The 23,612-nt window shown below is 47.5% G+C and overlaps 1 protein-coding gene across 2 annotated transcripts in view; it reads right to left on the reverse strand.

The window, feature by feature from the left end:
* The window catches only part of LOC140431033 (von Willebrand factor C and EGF domain-containing protein-like), a 633,994-nt gene that overhangs the window by 9,120 nt on the left and 601,262 nt on the right, over positions 1 to 23,612 (reverse strand). The window contains exons 42-43 of one of the 2 annotated variants that reach the window (XM_072518932.1): positions 14,907 to 15,099; positions 13,056 to 13,181 (exon numbers count right to left, since the gene is read on the reverse strand). In XM_072518932.1, coding sequence (XP_072375033.1) covers positions 13,056 to 13,181; positions 14,907 to 15,099 — 319 coding nt within the window. The remainder of the gene's footprint in view (positions 1 to 13,055; positions 13,182 to 14,906; positions 15,100 to 23,612) is intronic. The other variant, XM_072518933.1, reaches the window with a different exon arrangement.

The following is a 23,612-nucleotide window of genomic DNA, read 5'->3' on the forward strand; positions in this document are numbered from 1 at the left end:
CTTGGAGATAGGGGAGGAAACAAGAGGGCGTCCACCCTGGAGAATGGACATGGGACTAATGGCGGATGAGGGGGTGTGCTTCAGGGTGAGGGGATGCATTGAAAAGTACTTGGAACTCAATGACAATGGGGAGGTTCAGGTGGGAGTGGTCTGGGAGGCGTTGAAGGCGGTGGTTAGGGGGGAGCTGATATCAATAAGGACACATAAAGGGAAGCAGGAGAGTAAGGAACGGGAGCTGTTGTTGCAAGAACTTTTGAGGGTGGACAGACAGTATGCGGAAGCACCGGAGGAGGGACTGTATAGGGAAAGGCAAAGGCTGCATGTGGAATTTGACTTGCTGACCACAGGCACTGCAGAGGCACAATGGAGGAAGGCGCAGGGTGTACAGTATGAATATGGAGAGAAGGCGAGCAGATTGCTGGCACACCAATTGAGGAAAAGGGGAGCAGCGAGGGAAATAGGGGGGGTGAGAGACGAAGATGGAGAGACGGAGCGGGGAGCGGAGAGAGTGAATGAAGTGTTTAAGACATTTTATAAAAAATTGTATGAAGCTCAACCCCCGGATGGGAGGGAGAGAATGATGGAGTTTTTGGATCGGCTGGAAATTCCCAAGGTGGAAGAGCAGGAAAGGATGGGATTGGGAGCACAGATCACGGTAGAAGAAGTGGTGAAAGGAATTAGGAACATGCAGACGGGAAAGGCCCCGGGACCGGACGGATTCCCAGTTGAATTTTACAGAAAATATTTGGACTTGCTCGCCCCGCTACTGACGAGGACCTTTAACGAGGCAAAGGAAAGGGGACAACTGCCCCCGACTATGTCAGAAGCAACGATATCGCTTCTTTTAAAGAAGGAAAAGGATCCGCTACAATGCGGGTCCTACAGACCAATCTCCCTCCTCAATGTAGATGCCAAGGTCTTGGCCAAGGTAATGGCAATGAGAATAGAGGAATGTGTCCCGGGGGTGGTTCATGAGGACCAAACTGGGTTTGTGAAGGAGAGACAGCTGAACACGAACATACGGAGGTTGTTAGGGGTAATGATGATGGCCCCACCAGAGGGTGAAACGGAGATAGTAGTGGCGATGGATGCCGAGAAAGCATTTGATAGAGTGGAGTGGGATTATCTGTGGGAGGTGTTGAGGAGATTTGGGTTCGGAGAGGGGTATGTTAGATGGGTGCAGCTGTTGTATAGGGCCCCAGTGGCGAGTGTGGTCATGAATGGACGGGGATCGGCATATTTTCGGCTCCATAGAGGGACAAGGCAGGGATGTCCTCTGTCCCCATTACTGTTTGCACTGGCGATTGAGCCCCTGGCGATAGCGCTGAGAGGTTCCAAGGGATGGAGGGGAATACTTAGGGGAGGAGAAGAACACCGGGTATCTTTATATGCGGATGATCTGCTACTATATGTGGCGGATCCAGCGGAGGGGATGCCAGAAATAATGCGGATACTTGGGGAGTTTGGGGATTTTTCAGGGTATAAATTGAACATGGGGAAGAGTGAGCTGTTTGTGGTGCATCCAGGGGAGCAGAGTAGAGAAATAGAAGACCTACCGTTGAGGAAGGTAACAAGAGACTTTCGTTACCTGGGGATCCAGATAGCTAAGAATTGGGGCACATTGCACAGGCTAAATTTGACGCGGTTGGTGGAACAGATGGAGGAAGATTTCAAGAGATGGGATATGGTAGCATTGTCAATGGCAGGGAGGGTGCAGGCGGTTAAGATGGTGGTCCTCCCGAGATTCCTCTTTGTGTTTCAGTGTCTCCCGGTGGTGATCACGAAGGCTTTTTTCAAAAGGATAGAAAAGAGTATCATGGGTTTTGTTTGGGCCGGGAAGACTCCGAGAGTGAGGAAGGGATTCTTACAGCGTAGTAGGGATAGGGGGGGGCTGGCACTACCGAGCCTAAGTGAGTATTATTGGGCCGCTAATATTTCAATGGTGAGTAAGTGGATGGGAGAGGAGGAAGGAGCGGCGTGGAAGAGATTAGAGAGGGCGTCCTGTAGGGGGACCAGCCTGCAGGCTATGGTGACAGCCCCATTGCCGTTCTCACCAAGGAACTATACCACGAGTCCGGTGGTGGTAGCTACACTGAAGATTTGGGGACAGTGGAGACGACATAGGGGAAAGACCGGAGCACTGGGGGGGTCCCCGATAAGAAACAACCATAGGTTTGCCCCGGGGGGAATGGATGGGGGATATGGAATGTGGCAAAGAGCAGGTATAACGCAATTGAAAGATCTATTTGTGGATGGGAAGTTTGCGAGTCTGGGAGCGCTGACTGAGAAATATGGGTTGCCCCAAGGGAATGCATTCAGGTACATGCAATTGAGGGCTTTTGCGAGGCAACAGGTGAGGGAATTCCCGCAGCTCCCGACACAAGAGGTGCAGGACAGAGTCATCTCAAAGAAATGGGTGGGGGATGGTAAGGTGTCGGATATATATAGGGAAATGAGAGACGAAGGGGAGACTATGATGGACGAACTAAAAGGGAAATGGGAAGAAGAGCTAGGGGAGGAGATTGAGGAGGGGATGTGGGCAGATGCCCTAAACAGGGTAAACTTGTCGTCCTCGTGCGCCAGGCTAAGCCTGATTCAGTTTAAGGTATTACACAGGGCACATATGACTGGAACACGGCTCAGTAAATTTTTTGGGGTGGAGGATAGGTGTGCGAGGTGCTCGAGAAGCCCAGCGAATCATACCCATATGTTTTGGTCATGCCCGGCACTACAGGGGTTTTGGATGGCGGTGACAAAGGTGCTTTCGAAAGTAGTAGGAGTCCGGGTCGAACCAAGCTGGGGGTTGGCTATATTTGGGGTTGCACAAGAGCCGGGAGTGCAGGAGGCGAAAGAGGCCGATGTTTTGGCCTTTGCGTCCCTAGTAGCCCGGCGCAGAATATTGCTAATGTGGAAAGAAGCCAAGCCCCCGGGGGTGGAGACCTGGATAAATGATATGGCGGGGTTCATAAAGTTAGAGCGGATTAAGTTCGTCCTAAGGGGGTCGGCTCAAGGGTTTACTAGGCGGTGGCAACCGTTCGTCGAATATCTTGCGGAAAGATAGATAGGGGAGAACAAAGAAGGCAGCAGCAGCGGCCCAGGACTTGGGGGGGGGGGGGAATGGGGGGGGATGGGGGGGGGGGTGGCCTGAGACAAGGCAGTTGCCAATTAGGGCTAGTTTTTATTTTTTGTTATTTAATATTTATTTATTTGTTGTTGTTTTTGTTTAAATTAAAAAAGGTCATTATTATCTGTATTGTTACAATGTTGTGTAAAGGATGCACAATGTACTGTGTTGGTTGACCAAAAATTTTCAATAAAATATTATTTTTAAAAAAAAAGAATGTATCCACGGTAGTTTCCAAGAACAGTATGTAATGGAACCTACGAGGGAACAAGCAGTCCTAGATCTGGTCCTGTGTAATGAAACAGGATTGATTCATGATCTCATAGTTAGGGATCCTCTCGGAAGGAGCGATCACAATATGGTGGAATTTAAAATACAGATGGAGGGTGAGAAGGTAAAATCAAACACTAATGTTTTGTGCTTAAACAAAGGAAATTACAATGGGATGAGAGAAGAACTAGCTAAGGTAGACTGGGAGCAAAGACTTTATGGTGAAACAGTTGAGGAACAGTGGAGAACCTTCCAAGCGATTTTTCACAGTGCTCAGCAAAGGTTTATACCAACAAAAAGGAAGGACGGTAGAAAGAGGGAAAATCGACCGTGGATATCTAAGGAAATAAGGGAGTGTATCAAATTGAAGGAAAAAGCATACAAAGTAGCAAAGATTAGTGGGAGGCTAGAGGACTGGGAAATATTTAGGGGGCAACAGAAAGCTACTAAAAAAGCTATAAAGAAGAGTAAGATAGATTATGAGAGTAAACTTGCTCAGAATATAAAAACAGATAGTAAAAGTTTCTACAAATATATAAAACAAAAAAGAGTGGTTAAGGTAAATATTGGCCCTTTAGAGGATGAGAAGGGAGATTTAATAATGGGAGATCAGGAAAAATGGCTGAGGAACTGAACAGGTTTTTTGGGTTGGTCTTCACATTGGAAGACACAAATAACATGCCAGTGACTGATGGAAATGAGGCTGACAGGTGAGGACCTTGAGAGGATTGTTATCACTAAGGAGGTAGTGATGGGCAAGCTAATGGGGCTAAAGGTAGACAAGTCTCCTGGCCCTGATGGAATGCATCCCAGAGTGCTAAAAGAGATGGCTAGGGAAATTGCAAATGCACTAGTGATAATTTACCAAAATTCACTAGACTCTGGGGTGGTCCCGGCGGATTGGAAATTAGCAAACGTGACACCACTGTTTAAAAAAGGAGGTAGGCAGAAAGTGGGTAATTATAGGCCAGTAAGCTTGACTTCGGTAGTAGGGAAGATGCTGGAATCTATCATCAAGGAAGAAATAGCTAGGCATCTGGATGGAAATTGTCCCATTGGGCAGACACAGCATGGATTCATAAAGGGCAGTCGTGCCTAACTAACTTAGTGGAATTTTTTGAGGACATTACCAGTGCGGTAGATAATGGGGAGCCAATGGATGTGGTATATCTGGATTTCCAGAAAGCCTTTGACAAGGTGCCACACAAAAGGTTGCTGCATAAGATAACGATGTATGGCATTAAGGGGAAAGTATTAGCATGGATAGAGGATTGGTTAATTTATAGAAAGCAAAGAGTGGGGATTAATGGGTGTTTCTCTGGTTGGCAATCAGTAGCTAGTGGTGTCCCTCAGGGATCAGTGTTGGGCCCACAATTGTTCACAATTTACATAGATGATTTGGAGTTGGGGACCAAGGGCAATGTGTCCAAATTTGCAGACGACACTAAGATGAGTGGTAAAGCAAAAAGTGCAGAGGATACTGGAAGTCTGCAGAGGGATTTGGATAGGCTAAGTGAATGGGCTAGGGTATGGCAGATGGAATACAATGTTGACAAATGTGAGGTTATCCATTTTGGTAGGAATAACAGCAAAAGGGATTGTTATTTAAATGATAAAATATTAAAACATGCTGCTGTGCAGAGAGACCTGGGTGTGCTAGTGCATGAGTCGCAAAAAGTTGGTTTACAGGTGCAACAGGTGATTAAGAAGGCAAATGGAATATTTTTTTAAAAAAAGAAGGTAAATGGAGTTTTGTCCTTCATTGCTAAGGGGTGGAGTTTAAGACTAGGGAAGTTATGCTGGAAAAGGTGTTAGTGAGGCCACACCTGGAATATTGTGTTCAGTATTGTTCTCCTTATCTGAGAAAGGACGTACTGGCACTGGAGGGTGTGCAGAGGAGATTCACTAGGTTAATCTCAGAGCTAAAGGGGTTGGATTACGAGGAGAGGTTGAGTAGACTGGGACTGTACTCGTTGGAATTTAGAAGGATGACGGGGGATCTTATAGAATCACATAAAATTATGAAGGGAATAGATAGGATAGATGCGGGCAGGTTGTTTCCACTGGCGGGTGAAAGCAGAACTAGGGGGCATAGCCTCAAAATAAGGGGAAGTAGATTTCGGACTGAGTTTCGGAGGAACGTCTTCACCCAAAGTGTTGTATATCTATGGAATTCCTTGCCCAGTGAAGCAGAAGAGACTCCTTCATTAAATGTTTTTAAGATAAAGATAGATAGTTTTTTGAAGAATAAAGGGATTAAGGATTGTGGTGTTCGGGCCGGAAAGTGGAGCTGAGTCCACAAAAGATCAGCCATGATCTCATTGAATGGCGGAGCAGGCTCGAGGGGCCAGATGGCCTACTCCTGCTCCTAGTTATTGTTCTTATGTTCTTATCTCATTCAGCAAAACTTGGGAAGAAACAAAAAAGATACCTGAGGAACCAGGAATATAAGTTGACCATGAATAATTCACTGAAGATATAACCGAGATATCACACCAGCCATTGCAGACATGGAAATAGATTGATGTAGAAGGGAATTCAGGTTCTGCCCAATCACTTCAGAGCAAAAGAGTCATAAGCCTTTCAACAATACTACAGACTTCAAAACATCTCACAGCCAAAAAAACAGATTACACTTTATGCAGAATTTTTGCTCGCCATCCTGAGAGTCGGTGTGTAACATGCACCCACCAGGGGGAGGAGGGATGCCCTTGGGGGTTGGGAGGGAGGGCCGGAGTACCCAGGTCTTGAGGGGAGGTTGCCCCAAATCTTAAAGCGCCTTCATAGTGAGGAGCCCTCCCCCAACCGCCCCCCCCCCCCCCCCCCCCCCGACCCACCCACCTCGAGCCCAAGTCGGAGAATTGTTTCTTTTTTGGTTTCCCATCCTCCTCTGACCTGCACCCGCCGCCTCAAAATTGAGGATGGGTGGGAAATGGCCTGTATTAGGGGAAAGGATTAGTTTCCTGCCCAAGGCCCTGCCTGGCCTACCATGTAACTGTGTCTGGGTCAAGACGGATGGGATCTCAGAGGAACTACCATCCATGCTACTTTACACTCTCCCCCCATCTGAACCTGCCTTGGTGGGGGGGGACAAGGTGGGGGGGTGTAAAATTCTGCCCATAATGTGTTGACACACCAGCTGCAACAAAGTTTCCTTGTAAATTTAAGGAGATCCAATTTTAGTTTAACTGAAGCTGAAAACGTCATTGTAAGCTGTGGTCATGTCCCTATTTCTGTAATTTCCTTCAATATAACAAGCATTCCACCAATTCTTGTTCCTATGACTCCAGCCTTTTGTGAAACAGCTCCCTCCCTTTTACCCACCATTGGTGGGCATGCTTTCAGCTGCCTGGTCGCAGGTTATGTAATTCCCTTCTTAAACCTCTTCACTTCCTCTCCCTCCTTTCAGACCCCCTTAGACTGAGCTCTTGTCTACCCCTCCTAATCGCCTTCTGTTCAGCATCCATTTAGTCTCTGCAAGACCCTGGTGCACCTCGGGAGGTTTAAGGTGCTACATAAATGCAAGTATATGTTGTTTCCAGTCATAGAAATGACCTAAAATCCTTACAGTGCAGAAGGAGGTCATTCGACACATCAAGTCCAAAAGAACACTATACCCAGGCCCACTCCCCCACCCCATCCCCGTAATGATCACATCTTTTGGACATTAAGGTGCAATTTAGCATGATCATGGCCAATCCACCTAACCTGCACATCTCATGCAAAGCATTTGGGAAAATGTACCGTGATTTGTACAAGAAATAAGCAATGTATCTTTAAGCATTCAAATTTCTTCCCTTTAACCCAATCACTGGTGCTAAGTGCCTAACCCCAGAAATACAAGCAGGTTGAGGCCCGTTTCGATAGATCTTGTTTTGGGAGTATTTCCTTTGACTTGTACTTGAGGTGCAGGAAGAAAAATAGCTTTCTGCATGTTCTGTTGCTCTCAAAACTGCCAGGCTGAACAGGGATTTATTTTGATATATTAAACTGAATCCAGTTGCAGATTTGTGACTGGGTAGAAACCTAGCTACTTTTGTGGTTTTGAACTCTAGCTACTGGAGCTGCTGTGCTGATTATTTTGGTAACTGGGTGCATAGAATTGAAAAAATAAGCTGGAGAAACAATTCAATGCTTCTTCTTGATGGCTAGTAAGCCACGAGTTAAACGTTTTCATCCAAATGGTTTCCAAACCAACTTTGTACTCAGATTATTCTCTTAATTGATAATATTCAGATTGGTCCAATTTAGGTCAAGTGGAAGCACCAAATATAGTTTCATATATTAAAACATTGAATGTAAAATGCGAATTATTTTATTTCCGACTGTTAACTGCAAGCTATTTTCCGACAGATGTTGGGGTGCACAATTTGCTATTTTACCGGGACCTCAAATTTCCCTCACTGGTTCCGATTTCCGGCAACAGACCAAAACAAAACATCCCTTGGTGCATTAGAGGCATACAGGGCGAAAAAATGGATGCTGAGCCAAAGGGGATACTGGGACGATATTTCATAGTTCCATCGCGATGGGGGCAGAGCCATAGAATGCAGTGAGCTATTCAAAACTTCACTGACTTTGACGGGAAATTGAGAATTCCGCTGCCGAGAGGGGGGGTAAAGGTCCACCCTCAGTGGGGGTGCCCGGAAAATATACATTTTTGTTGATGGAAAATTGACATGGCTTTGCAAAGTTTGTATCTTGTCAAATTAAATGTAATACAGTTCCTCATTACACGAGTGCTGGTATTTGGCTCCTATTAATTTGCCACCAGCACTGACAATTAGCCCTCAATTTGTATAGGCCGCCAGTCAATGCAGAGGCAGTGGGTATAGAATACTTCATTGGTGACTTCTGGTGGCGACATGTAGGAGGAAGTCGCACGTTGGGTGGCTCCTGCCCGAGGCTTGATTTTTTAGAATTTAATGCCCGGTCCCAGGGGCAACTCTACATTACATAAGTGCAGGAAGTCATAAGGAAGGAGGAGGATGCCTAAAAACCAAAAGAAATCCGCTGTGAAGGAGGGGCGAGTGAAGGTTCGCCATCGAGCGAAAGGGTCAGCTCGGCAACTGGAAAGTTGGCGGAGGCTGGATCGCTGGTTGGGGCCACACTGTTCACGGCAGAAAAGATGACTGAGGTGATGGTTTCGGAATTTTAAAACAATTTGTAAAGCACATGGAGGTGATGAGGAAGGAGATGATGGCTGCATTGTAAGTGCTGAGGGAGGAGGCGACTACCCTGATGAAGGCGGCGGTGTCAAAAACATCGGCCAAGGTGCGGGAGCAGGGTAAGAAACTGAAAGAAGTGAAGGAGGCCTTGTCGCAACACAGTGATCAGCTCACCTCAATGGGTGAGGAGCTGCAGAGGGTGGTGGAGGCCAACAAAGGTCTGCGAGCGAAGATGGACCTGGAAAACAGATCTAGGCTGCAAAATCTGAGGATCGTGGGCCTGACTGAAGGGGTGGAGGGCCCAAGCCGACGGAGTACTTTGGTCAGATGTTGGCGGAGCTGTAGGGGAGGGGGAAGATCCGTCCCGGTACGAACTGGATCGGGCTCATAGGTTGTTAAGGCCTAAACCAAAGGTGAATGAGCCACCCAAGAGCAGTGATTGTTTGTTTCCATATGCACCACGTAAAGGAGAAGGTCCTGAGTTGTGCAAAGCAGAAGCGGGAGGTCCAGTAGGCTAGAGCTGGTATACGTATATACCAGGACTTAACAGTGGAGTTGGTGAGGAGACGGGCTGCCTTTGGCTGAGTGAAGATGGCACTGTATAATAGTGGTGTGCGGTTTGGCGTAGTGTTCCCAGCTAAGTTGAGGGTGACCTACAACTTCAAAGACTTTTATTTCGAGACGGTGGAAGTGGCGGAGGCATTTGTGAAGGCAGAAGGACTGGGGCAGAAATGGGACTGAGGATTGGTCTTGGACTGAGGGCGGGGGGAGGGGTGGAAGATTGTATATAGTTCTATTTTTTATTTCATGTTGTTATATGTGTTAAATGGGGTGAAGTTGCCTATTTGGACAAGATAGGAGTTGCAAAGACTGTTTTCTGGGGTTTGTGTGTTGGCACTGAGTTTGTTTGTTTGAAGGGGAGCAGGAGTATTCATTTTTCTCCTCAGTTCACAAGATTTATTCGAGGATAGACTTCTTTGTAGTAGGGAAGGCGCTGTTACCTGGGGCTAGGGGATCAGAGTATTCGGCGAAAACAATCTCGGATCATGCGCCGTATTGGGTGGACATGGTCCTGGAGAAGGGAATAGAGCTGAGACAGGGGTGGAGAATGAACGTGGTGTTGCTGGGGGACTGAAGATTTTGTGAGAAGATCAGGAGGGTGATTGAGGAGTACGAGGGCTTTAACTGTACAGGAGAAGTATCACAGGCTGTGTTATGGGAGGCCCTGAAGGCAGTAGTGAGGGGGGAGGTGATATCGTTTAAGGCCAAGGTGGATAAAGAGGAGAGGGAAGAGCGTCAAAGGCTGTTAGATGAGATGTAGGAAGTGGACAGGAGGTACGCAGGGGATGCAAATGCAGCACTGTTGGACAGAAAGAGGGAGCTACAGGCTAGCTTTGATCGATTGTCTACTGAGAAGGTGGTGCGCCAACTGAGGAGGGTGAGGGAAGCGACTTATGAGTATGGGGTGAAGGTGCATGCTAGCAGGCCAGCTTCAGAGGGAGGCAGCAGGAGAGAAATTGTCCAGGTGCGGGATAGGAGGGGAAAATTGGTGGTAGCCCCGGACCAGATTAATAAGGTGTTTGAGGAGTTTTGTGAAAATCTGTACAGGTCGGAGCCACCGGGGGAAGATCAGGGGATGTGGGAGTTCCTGGACGGATTGGAGTATCCGAGGCTGGAGGAGGAAGACAGGGCCACACTGGAGAGGTCAATGGGGGAATAGGAGGTAAAGGCGGCAATTGAGAGCATGGAATCGGGGAAGGTGGCTGGGCCAGATGGAATATTACAAGACATTTAAGTCCAAATTGGCGGAGCTAATGGTGGAATGTTTGAGGAGGCAATAGGGAAGGGGGTGCTAACATTGGGGCAGGCCTCAATCTCCTTGCTGTTAAAGAAAGATAAGGACCCGATGGATTGTGGGTCGTACAGGCCTATGTCACTACTGAATGTTGATGCCAAGATACTTGCAAAGGTGCTAACTGCTGGGTTGTAGGGGGTGCCTCCCCAAGGTGACAGGGGAGGACCAGACGGGGTTCACGAAAGGAAGGCAGCTATTCTTAAATATTAGGACGGTGTTAAATGTAGTCATGACGCTACATTTGCACTGGACGCGGAAAAGGCATATGATCGAGTAGAATTGGGGTATTCGATGGCCGTTCTTGTGAGGTTTGGGATCAGGCTGAGATTCACGGAGTGGGTATGGCTATTATATATGGAACCAAGGGCGAACGTCCGTACAAACAACATGAGTTTGGGGTAAATTGCACTGCACCCGGGGACCAGGCAGGGGTGCCCTATGTCCCCTCTGTTATTTGCATTAGCAATAGAGCCGTTGGCCATCGCTTTAAGGAGCTCGGGGTTGTGGAAGGAAATAGTACTGGGGGATTATTATATATATCAGAGCCGAGTGCGTCGATGGGGAACTTAATGGAACTTCTCCGAAGTTGCGGGTCTTTTTCGGGATATAAATTGAACCTGGAAAAGAGTGAATATTTTATAGTTTCCCAGCTGAGAGTGGGGGCAAGAGTGGGAGGGCTGCCATTCCACAGGGCGGCAACCCACCTCAGGTATCTGGGGGTGCAGGTCGCGCACAGGACTGGGGGGGGGGGGGGGGGGGGGGGCCTCCGTAGGTACAATTTTGCTAGCTTGATGGGGAGGGTAAAAGCAGATTTGGCAAGGTGGGATAGCTTCCCTCTGTCACTGGCACGTTGGGTGCAGGCGATTAAAATGAATGTGTTGCCACGATTTCTGTGGGCGGTGAATGCCGAAAAGGTGAGGAGGTGGATTGGAAGGGGGGGAGTTCCAGTGGGTTAGAATGCAGGCGGGTCTGTGTAAGGGGTCAGGGTTGAGGGCGTTGGTAACAGCGCCACTCCCGATGGCTCCGGACAAGTACTCTGGGAATCCGGTGGTGGTGGCAATACTCAAGATTTGGAGGCAGTTGAGGCAGCATTTTCAGCTAGGGGCTGGGTCAGGGGAGATGCCGATTAGGGGGGATCCATAGGTTTGAGCCGGGAAAGCTGGATGGGAGGTTTCGGAGATGGAAGGAGAAGGGAGTCAGGGTATTAAAAGACTTGCTCCTGGGGGGACGTTTTGCGAGGTTGGAAGAGTTGGGGGAGAAATATGGACTGGGGCAAGGGGAAGGGTATTGGTACGTGCAGCTCCGAAGGCTAGGAATGTGGTTCAGAGCTTCCCGATAGCGCTGGCCCCCTCATTTTTGGAAGAGGTATTGGCAGCAGGGGGAATGGAGAAGGGGATGCTGTAGGCGATCTAAGGGATGATTTTGGGGGAAGACGGGGTGTCCATGGAGGGGATCAATGCCAAGTGGGAGGAAGAGTTGATGGAGGCTATGGAAGACAGTTTGTAGTGTGAGGTGCTCCGGAGGGTGAACGCCTCAACCTCATGCACGAGATTGGGTCTGATACAGCTGAAGGTTGTGTATAGGGCGCACTTCACGAAGATGAAGATGAGGCGATTCTTGGAGGGAGTGGAGGACATATGTGAGCGTTGTGGGAGGAGCCCCGCAAACCATATCCATATGTTTTGGTCCTGTCCGAAGCTGGAGAGGTATTGGAGGGAGGTTTTCAGTGTCATCTCGGGGGGTGGTACACGTGAACTTCGAGCCTGGGCCCCTTGAAGCCATTTTCGGGGTGTCAGACCGGCCCAGGCTGCAGGCATGTGCGGGGCAGATATTTTAGCCTTCGCCTCGCTGATTGCCTGGGGGTGGGTCCTGTTGGGCGGAGGTCGGCTTCTCCACTCTGTGTCTCAGCTTGGCGCAGGGGCCTACTTGAATTTCTGACTCTCGAGGAGGTGAAGTTTGAGCTGAGGGGTATGAAGGAAAGGTTCTACAATTCATGGGGATTGTTCATTTTTGCACTTTCGAGAATTGATTACCATTGAACATGGGTGGGGGGGGGGGGGTGGTTATTGCTGTCTTCAGTTACACTGTTGACTGATTGACTGTTAATTTTTGTTTTTACCTGGAATGTATGGTGGATATTTTGGTCTGTATATTGAGCTGTTTGTGTTTGGGGGACTGTTATTGCATTTGTTTTTGTTTGTTTTTTCTTTTGTTGTTTATTTAATGAAAATGTTGAAAATGAGAAGAATAAAAAGAGATTTGAAAAAAGGATACTTCATTGGCACAGCCCCGATCCATCCATTATAGACTGGCACAGAACACAGCGAATGGTAGACTTTTGGCACGGACTCTTAACATTAAATGGAGGCTGTTGGTATGAACTGCCACATAATGCAGTGAATCTGGTCTGTTGGCATACGCTGCCTGATTATGCAATGCATGGTGACTGGTTGAAAATTGAACTGTGGTTCATTTAGAGAAGAGGGACAGAGTCAGGGTTCGATATGGATTGAAGGAGAAGTGAGCTGATGACAGGTTGAGGGATTGAATGTCTTTCTGCGATCCTGGCTCTATGAAGGGCAGGTGTACATTTGAACATGAGAGCTGATCTTACACTGTGTATGGCTTATTTTGTTACCTTCAGGGCACTGGCACCCGGGCATACAGGAGGCAGTAGAGCACCGAATGTCTGACCGTAGATGGGTGGAACAAGTCTGAGGGCAGCTGCACTCATTATAACGCGAGCCCCCGTTGCAACTTGCACCTGAGAAAGAAAACACAGAATTGTTTATTTATCGTGACATTCGGAATGAGAGTGCCCTGGGTAAAAGCTAACCCAGATACAGATGTTAGTCAGATTCTATGCAACTGATTTTACTAATATCACATAATTGCAGAACATGATTGCTGAAATTGGTGCTCCACTGGCTCAGTGGGAAAATGCATTGCCCATTGCGATCCTGAGTATACAGACCTAAAGGTCTTAGGTCCTGCACTTCTTTAGCTAAAGGCATCCACTTGGTGTGTTGCAATTAGCCTGCGTTTGTCAGGAAGTGGGAAGTAAACAAAAAGAAAACAGAGTTCCTGATCCTGAACATTTAACAGCAGCCTCACTGGAAAACGTGTACTGGAATCGGACGAGATAAGGAATGAACTTAGTTGCGATAATGGAGAACGATCCTGCTGATGTTCACCATTTGCAGCAAAGAATGGTCACTTGGTTAGTGGAGTAAAGTATCTCAGTGACTTTCAACAGCTTCAGGATACATGGACAGGAGTAGGCCTGTTCAACCCTTACAAGGCATTCAACTGGATTATGGCTGATCACTATCTTAACTTCATCTGTCAATTCTGTTCAGTGGGCAAAGAAGAGAAGACAAAAAGGGTGTGTGAGAGAAATCGTGTTGAAGGACAATGGCAGGGTTTTTAAGGGTTACTGCTCAGCTCCTCACCTTGGCTGTTTGTGTTGGCAATGTTGTTATAACTTACACTGGAGATGTTACGCTGATGCAGGGTGTTGCAGGACGGTGCCTGTAACTCCCAACATATTTGAGGTTCTGGTCCCACATGTGAAGGCGAGTGCAGCTCGGAGAGAATATCAGAGGTGCTAACACTTGCTCTATAGCCCCAGCTTCTCCAGGCCTGTTAGCCCTAGGCTTTGATCAGCACCACCTACTCGCTGCTGTGGATCACCACTGCTATTAGACAGGAGGAGCAACTGAAGTTGTGAGTAAGGTGAAAAGGGTAAAACATTACTGCAGGAAAACGGATTCCCCATTTCCAATCCCTGAGATAAGGCAGAGTTCAGCCCTTAGCTGGTCTATAATTGGAGGCGACTCTTAGTGGCTGTGCCTAAGTTCTGGAATGTTTGACCTAAAGCTCTCGGTTTCTCTACTTTCCATTTCCTCCTTTATGAGGTATTATAATGATCAGAACTACAAGGGTTAATGAAGTGTTGAGAGTAGCCACGACAGGGAGCTACAGTTACAACTATATAAGGCAGTGATGCTAAGCCTTGTGGGAGAGTGGGTGCAGGAGTTAGCTGGAGAGAGTCAGGAGTACAGATAGTGTAAGTGAATGCAGATCATAGTTTAAACCAGTAGTGAGATTAGCTGCAAATGAGTGCAGTTTAGATGTTATTAATCAACTGTGTATTCTTTAGGAGTACGTGTCGAATCCAAGTTAGTAGTGTGAATCAATTTATAGCTTTGTTTCAGTTAAAGCTATTTTTTGGTCTTTGTGAACACTACACCAACCATCCTGAAATGAGCAACTCAAAGAACACCATGCGTTAAGGCACTTTTTAAAACCTACCTCTTTGACTGAGCCTTTGGCCAGATATCCTAATATCTCCTTGTGTGGCTCAGTGCCATATTTGGTTTGCTAATCCTCCACTTTGAATGTTTTACGAAGTTAAAAAAACATGATATCTCACTATTCTCCAAAATAAGCTCCAACTGACCAACCGCTGGCCAGTTTACTATCGTACCTGTGCACTCACCACATAGTGTTTCATTTCTCCAGTTTAAGATGATTCCATTTCTCAGGGCACGGAAGGCATAGGCTGATAGGATGTTGCACAGGCACCACGTCTGTTCAACACAGCCGCACAGGTCAGTCAGACATGCCCGATAATAAGGCTGAGGGTCGACACTCTCATGTGCTGCCTCAAACAATGGACCCTGAGAACAGGACAGAGTAAGCGATCACCAATGGAGTACTTCTAACAGCATAACTCATACAGCCTAGAATGTTACCAAAGGTGAAGGGTAGGTTAGTAGTCATGACATTTAAATTTCAATATTTGGAGTCAGATTTATGGATCGAAACGCTCCCTAACATGTCCCACTATAAGTCTGAAATTGGATAAAACACAAGGTTAAAGCTCCCTCTACATTATCTGATCAAACATGGCAGCAACATTAAGGCGGACATTTTATTCCAGAGTAGGTCTCAACTGAAGCAATTACAAAATGTACATATGGGCCCATTTCTCAGGCCCGGGCTTGAATTGTGGGCAACTGATTCACTTCCTGCCTGGAATGGCTGTGAAAGGAGGCACAGAGTGGCTTTCATCAAGTAAATGGTCAGACAATCTCAACAGCTTCCAGCAAGCAGGAGGTGGTTTTGGGAGGATCCAGTAGAATGGTGGGAGGTGGAGAATCTCGGCCTGATGAGGTTGTGACTTTCCTGGCCTAAGGGAAACTGTGGATTACACATGAGGTGCTGCTCCCCTTTCCACCAGTTACCAACTGCTTCAGTTGGGAAATATGCAGCAGCACATCTGCTCAACCCTTGGTTAAGATATCTTTGGAATCCGATAGATGATATAGGACCCTGGTTTGCAGAAATTGCAGAGGGTCCCACAGATTCCTCATCCTCATACAGAACCCTGCCATTTAATATTGAAGCCAGCAGGAAAAGGCTGTGCGGGAAGAGAACCTATTGCTATTTACCTGCTGAGCGTCATGTTTCTGACAGGTTAGTAGGGATAAAATCAAAGTTTAAAAAAAAACTTTGTTGTGGGATGTGGGTGTCACTGGCGAGACCAGCATTTATTGCCTTTCCCTAATTGCCCTTGAGAAAGTGGTAGTGAGCCACCTCATTAAACCACTGTCATCCATGTGGTGTAGGTATACCTACAGTGCTGTTAGGGAGGGAGTTCCATGATTTTGACCTGGTGATAGTGAAGGAACGACGATATATTTCCAAGTCAGGCAGGCGTGTGGCCTGGATAGGGACTTGCAGGGGGTGATGTTCCCATGTATCTGCTGCCCTTGTCCATCTAGGGTCGAGGTCATGGGTTTGAAAGGTGCTGTCAAAGGAGCATTAGTGAGTTGCTGCATGCAGTGCATCTTGCGCAAGGTACACACTGCTGCCACCGTGTAGGTGAAGGGAGTGAATGTTTAAAATGGTGGATGGAGTGTTAATCAAGTGGTCTGCTTTGCCCTGGAAGGTGGAAAACGTCTTGAGCGTTGTTGGAGCTGCCCCAATCCAGGCAGGTGGACAGTATTCCATCATACTCCTGGCTTGTGCCTTGGAGATGATGGACAGGGTTCGGGGAGTTAGAAGGTGAGTTACTTGTTGTAGAATTCCTAGCATCTGACCTGCTCTTGTAGCCACAGTATTAATATGGCTGATTCAGCAATTGTAATGCCATTGAAGGGGTGATGATTAGATTCTCTCTTTTTGGAGATGGTCATTGCCAGGCCCTTGTGTGCTTGCCACTTGACAGATCTGAAGTTTGTCCAGGCCTTGCTGCATTTGGACACCAAATGCTTCAGCTTCAGAGTCGTCATGAATGGTACTGAACATGATGCCATCTTTAGTTAACATCCCAACTTCTAACCTTAGGATGGAGGGATGGTTATTGGTGAAGCAATTGAAGATGGTTGGACCTAGAACACTACCCTGAGGAACTATATTTAAGACTACATTAAACTGTAAGTCACTGTTTTAGCAAGAGTATGGAATTAGTATTCAAAAGTTTTAAATTTAAAGGGTTTAGACATGGCAGGAGAATTCAAGGCCTTGGTATTCTCATCCTGCACTATGTGGGAAGCCAGTCATATTTCCAGTGCCCGGGACCAGCATGTTTGCAGGAAGTGTGTCCACCTGCAGCTCCTGGAAGCTCGGGTTTCAGAGCTGGAACAACAGCAGGGGAAACTGGAGCATCCGTGAGTCTGAGAGCATCGTGGATATCATGTTTAAAGAGGTGGTCACACCGCAGCCGAAGGTATATGAGAAAGGAAAGGAATGGGTGACCACCAGGCAGCCAAAGATAAACAGGCAGGTAGTTCAGGAATTCCCTGGGGACACAACAAATATATACACCCCCTCAGACCCTCCAGTGTAAATAACAAAAACAAAAAATAATAAAGTGACCCCCCCCCCCCCCCCCCCAAGTTGCTGCTGCCATTGACCAATGTCTATCGCTCTGCCAGGAAGTCTAAGAACTGTTGCCACCACCTAAAGAACCCTTGTACCGACCCTCTCAAGGCTTAACCCTGTTGGGTTCCTTTTTCATTTTGTTACTGATATTTTATGAAAACCTTTAATAAAAATTCTTTTAAAAAAAAGGTATTCCCTGGGGTCCCACTCACAAATCGGTATTCCTTTTTGGAGATTGATGAGGCTGGTTTCTACAGGGGGTGCAGACAGAATCAGGCTGCTGGCACCACAAGTAGCCTGTGTGTAACGAAGGGGCAGAAGAGAGGAAGAGTAATGGTAATAGGGGATTCTATAGACAGCAAAACTGATAAACGCTACTGTGGAGTTCAATGTGACTCCAGGATGGTGTGTTGCCTCCCTGGTACCAGAGTCCAGGATATAACTGAACCGTTGCAGGGCATCCAGAAGTGGAAGGGTGATAAGGCAGAGATCATGGTACATGTTTGTACCAATGATATAGGTAGAAAGAGGGATTGGAGGCTTGATTCTCCGCCCCGCCACACCACATTTCTCTTTCACTCTGCCGGCAGGATGCTCCGTTACGCCAGCAGATCAATGGGGTTTCCCATTGTGGGGCAGCCCCACGCCATCAGGAAACCCCCGGGCTGCCAGCAAAATGGAGCATCCCGCCGGCGGAGAATCCAGCCCAAAGTCTTTTATCAAGAATTCAGGGAGCTAGGCAGTAGACTAAAAAGCAAGACCTCTCTGGATTACTCCCAGTGGCACGTGCTCGTGAGCACAGAAATAGGAAAATAGTGTAGATGAATGCGTGGCTTAAGAATTGGCGCAGGATGGAGGGTTTTAGATTCCTGGATTACTGGGACCGTTTCTGGGGAATGTGGGACCTGTACAAACGGGATGGTTTACATCTGAATCAAAGCTGGAACAACATCCTTACGGGCTGGTTGCTAGTGTTGTTGGGAGGAGTCTAAACTGATTCAGCGGGGGAGGGGACGCAGACTGTTAGCAGAATAGGGACACAGCATAACACAGAAAAATAATCAAGTCAGAGGGAGTACAGCTGTATTACATTTCAAAGGAGTAAGGCAACGCTGGAAGGCATCTCCTTTAATGCCAGAAATATTGCTGGTAAAACGGATGAATTAAGTGTGAGGATTCACAAGTGGAATAGTGACACAGTAGCAATCACAGAGGCGTGTTTGAGGGAGGGGCAAGATTGGCAGCTCAACATACCAGGATATAGAATCTTCAGGCAAGACAGAGGAGGGGTTAAAGGAGGAGGAGGCATTGCATTATTAATTAAGGAGTCGGTTACTGCAGTAGGAGAGATGATATCTTGGAGGGGGCATCAAATGAAGCTTTGTGGGTAGAGCCTAGGAATTAAAAAGGGGTAGCCACATTGCTAGGTGTTTATTATAGACCCCCATATAGTCAGTGGGAACTTGAGGAGCAAGTATGTGAACAATTCGCAGTGGTGTGTAAAAGTAATGGGGTAGTTATATTAGATGATTTCAACTTTCCCAACATTAATTGGGATAGTCATAGAGTTAAGGTCTTGGGTGGAGTGGACTTCTTAAAATGTACACAGGAGGACTTTTTAGGTTAATATGTAGAGGGTCCAACAAGGGACATTGCAGTGCTGGATCTAATTCTGTGGAATAGGTGGCTGAGGTGATGGGGAGGGAGCATGTTAGCGCCCACAACATGGTACAATTTACACTTGTTATGGACAAATTTTGGATTGGGGTAGAGTGGATTTTTGTAAAATAAGGCAGAGTTTGGCCAGCCAAGAAGGTAGGTTGGGAACAGCTACTTGTGGGGAAATCTACAGAAGCATAGTGGGGGAGGGGGGGGGGGGGAGTGTTCAAAAGGGAAATGGGGAGGGTACAGGCCCAACTTGCTCCCTCTCGTGTGATGGGAAGCAGTAACAAGCCCAGAGAACCATGGATGACCAAAGATGTTCAGGATAAAATGTGAAGCAAAAGAGGCTTTTCGCAGGTACAAGGGGAGCAAATCAGTTGAGGCATTAGTGGAGGACAGAAAGTGCAGCATGGAACTAAAAAACTACAATTCGGAGAGCAAAGAGGGGATATGAGAAAGCTCTGGCTGGTAAAAATAGGGAAAATCCCAAGATATTCCATAAGTACATCCATGGGAAGAGGATAATCAGGGAAAGAGAAGGGTCGATTAGGGACCAAGGAGGCACAGCCAGAGGACATTGGTCGGGTGTTGAATGAATAGTTCACATCCATCTTCATCCAAGAGAATGAGGATGTAGGGATGGAACTCAGGGAGAGAGACTGTGAGATTCTTGAGCACATTGACAGAGGGAGTGACAAGGTATTGGAAGTGTTGGCCGTCTTAAATGTGAATAAATTTCCAAGTCCGGATGAATTGTGCCCCGGGATGCTGTGGGGTGTGAGAGAGGAGATTGCAGGGGTTCTGACCCAAATTTTTAATTCCTCTCTGGTCTTAGGGGAGGTGCCAGAGGACTGGAGAACAGCTAATGTTGTCCCACTATTTAAGGAAGTTGTAGAAGTAAGCCAGAGAGCTATAGACCAGTGAGTCTCACCAGTGGTAGGGAAACTATTGGGAGAAAATTCTGAAGGAGAGAATCTGTCTCCACTTGGGGAGGCAAGGTTTGATCAGGAATAGTCAGCATGGCTTTGTGAGAGGGAGATTATGACTAACAATTTTTAAAAAAAATTTTTAAAGTATTTTTTATTCTCCTCCTTTTTCATATTTTCTCCCAAATTTACACCCACCAACAATAAACAATAATCAGTTACAAATACGTCAATCCCCATATCAATAACAATGATCCCATCCTCCCACCAAACCCCAAACATTAGCTCGCATGTTCACACAAACAAATGACAAAAAGGAATTAGGGATCACCCATGGTCGCCATTAACACACACAGCCGCCGTCCCCCCAACCCTCCCACCCACATGCCCCAACTAATGTTCGATGTTATCTAGTTCTTGAAAGTGCATAATGAATAAAGCCCATGAATTGTAGAACCCCTCCATCCTTCCCCTCAGTTCAAACTTAACCTTCTCAAGAGTCAAGAATTCCAACAGTCCCCCCGCCACGCCAGGGCACAGGGTGGAGAGGTTGCTCTCCAACCTATCAGGATCCGCCTTCGGGCGATCAACGAGGCGAAGGCTACAACATCTGCCTCCCCACCTGTTTCCAACCCTGGCTGGTCCGACACCCCAAATATGGCCTTCTATGGGTCCAGTTTTCTGTGCACCACTTTAGAAATACCCTAAAAACCTCTTTCCAGTAATCCTCTCGCTTTGGACAGGACCAAAACATATGAACGTGATTAGCCCCCCCTCCGCCCCCCACCCCACCCCCGCAACGTTCACACACATCTTCTACTCCTTAAAAGAGTCGGCGCATCCTCGCCCTCGTGAGTTGTGCTCTGTATATCAGCAACCTCGTGCACGAGGTGGAGACATTCACTCTCCGGAGTACCTCACACCAGAACCCCTCCTCCATATCCTCTCCCAACTCTTCCTCCCACTTTGCTTTGATCCCTTCCAGTTGTGCCTTCTCCTCCTCCAAAATAGCCCAGTAAACCGCTGACAGTACCCCCTTCTCCAGTCCCCCTGTCGTCAGCACCTCCTCCAGCAATTTGGAGGCCGGCTCTACCGGGAAGCTCGGTATCGCCTTTCTGGCAAAATCTCGAACCTGCATGTATCTCAACATTTCCCCCTGCCCCAGCCCGTACTTCGCTTCCAGCTCCTTCAATCCTGCAAACCAACCTCTAAGAAACAAATCTTTTAGTGTCTTAATCCCCTTCTCCTCCCATTTCCGAAAATTTCCATCCCACTTCCCTGGCTCAAATCTGGGATTCCCCCGAATCGACATTTCCCTTGACCCTGCCCCCAACCCAAAGTGTTGGCGAAACTGCATCCAAATTCTCAGTGAAGCTATTATTACCGGACTCCCTGAGTATTTCCCCGGGGCCATCGGGAGCGACGCTGTGGCTAGTGCTTTCAATCCCGACCCCCTGCACAAACTCTCCTTCAATCTGGCCCACTGGGAATCAACCCCTCTGACCCAGCTCCGCAACTTCTCCACATTCGCCACCCAGTTGTAATAAATCAGGTTCGGAAGACCCAAACCCCCTGCCTGCCTTCCCCTCTGTAGCAGCACCTTTCTAACTCTGGCCACCCTCCCTCCCCATATGGACGAAGTAACCCTTCCCTCAACCTCTCTGAAAAAAGCCGTTGACAGGAAAATCGGCAGACTTTGAATAATAAACAGAAATCGCGGCAACACATTCATTTTAACCGCCTGTCCCCGACCCGCCAGTGACAGAGGGGGATCATCCCACCTTGCCAGATCAGCTTGCACTCTCCTCACCAAACTAGTAATATTGTACCTGAGGAGCCCCCCCAACTCCCGGGCAACCTGCACCCCCAGGTACCTAAAGTGAGTCCCTGCCCTATGGAATGGCAGCCCCCCCACCCCTGCCCCCACCCCCAGCCGAGACACCACAAAATACTCACTCTTGTCTAGATTTACCCCGAGAAAGACCCAAACACTCGAAGCAGCTTCAACATTCCCCTATCGACACTCGGTTCCGGCACGTATAACAGCAAGTCATCGGCACATAAGGACACTCTATGCTCTACCACCCCCCCCACCCCCACCCCCCCCCCCACTATTCCTTTCCATACCCCCGAACTTCTTAATGCGATGGCCAATGGCTCAATCGCGAGTGCAAACAGCAGGGCAGCCATGGGACATCCCTGCCTCATCCCACGGTGGAGAGAAAAGTATCTCGAGCTGATGTTTGTGTGGACACTCGCACTCGGCTCCTTATGTAGTAGGTAGCTTTACCCAGTTCACAAATCTTGGTCCAATCCCAAACCGCTCCAGAACTGCCATCAAGTACCCCCCCATTCTACCCTGTCAAACTACTTCTCAGCATCCAATGCCACAACCACCTCTGTTTCCTTTCCCTCTGCCGGTGCCATAATGACGTTCAATACCCTTCTAACGTTTGAAAAGAGCTGCCTCCCTCTCACGAACCCCGTCTCATCTTCACCTATCACCTTCAGGAGGCACTGCTCCAGCCTACCTGCCAGTACGCCTAACAAATATGATTGAATTTTTTGAGCATGTGACCAGGTATGTAGATGAGGGTAGTCGATGCAGTTTATATGGATTTCAGCAAAGCCTTTGACAAGGTCCCACATGAGAGACTTATAAAGAGGACAAAGCACATGGGATACAGGGTAACTTGACAAGGTGGATTCAAAACTGGCTCAGCTGTAGGGGACAGAGGGTGAAGACAGAAGGCTGCTTTAGTGCTGGAAGCCTGTGTTCGGTGGCGTATCACAGGGATCTGTGCTGGGTCCCCTATTATCTGTTATTTATATTAACTACATAGATTACTATGTAGGTGGAGAGGTTTGCGGATGACACAAAGATTAGCCGGGTGGCTAACAGTGAGGTTGAGTGTCTTGGGCTATAGGAAGATATAGATGGGATGCTCAAATGGGCAGATAAATGGCAGATGGAATTTAACCCTGAAAAGTGAGGTGCTACAATTTGGAAGAAGTCATTTGACAAGGAAGTATTCAATGAATGGCCTGACACTGGGAAGTTCTGAGGAACAAAGGGACATTGGCGTGTTTGTCCATAGAGCTCTGAAGGCAGAAGGGATGTTTAATAGGCTGGTGAAAAAGAAATATAGGGCACCAGTCTTTATCAATCGCAAAAGCAGGGAGGTCATGTTGGAATTATATACAACTTTGGTGAGGCCACAGCTGGAGTAGCTTGTGCAGTTCTGGTTGCCACATTACAGGAAAGATATGACTGAATTGGAGGGGGTGCAGAGGCGATTCACCAGGATGTTGCTTGGCATGGAACATTTAAGTAATGAAGCGATGTTACGTAGCCTTGGGTTGTTTTCGTTGGAGCAGAGAAGACTGAGGGGCGACCTGATCGAAGTACACAAGATTATGAGGGGAATGGACAAGGTGGATAGGGAGCAGTTGTTCCCCTTAAGTGTCAGTTGAGGGGACACAAGTTTAAGGTGAAGTTTAGGGGGGGATGTGAGGAAAAACATTTTTACCCAGTGGATGGTGATAGTCTAGAATGCACCGCCTGGGAGGGTGGCAGAGGCGGGTTGCATCACATCCTTTAAAAAGTACCTGGATGAGTATTTGGCACGCATTCGAGGTCACGTGCTGGTAAATGAGATTAGGAGGTAGGTCAGATGTTTTTCATATGTTAGTGCAGAGTTGATGGGCTGAAGTGC

The sequence above is a fragment of the Scyliorhinus torazame genome, chromosome 10, assembly GCF_047496885.1.
Source record: "Scyliorhinus torazame isolate Kashiwa2021f chromosome 10, sScyTor2.1, whole genome shotgun sequence".
Classification (NCBI taxonomy): Eukaryota; Metazoa; Chordata; class Chondrichthyes; order Carcharhiniformes; family Scyliorhinidae; genus Scyliorhinus; species Scyliorhinus torazame.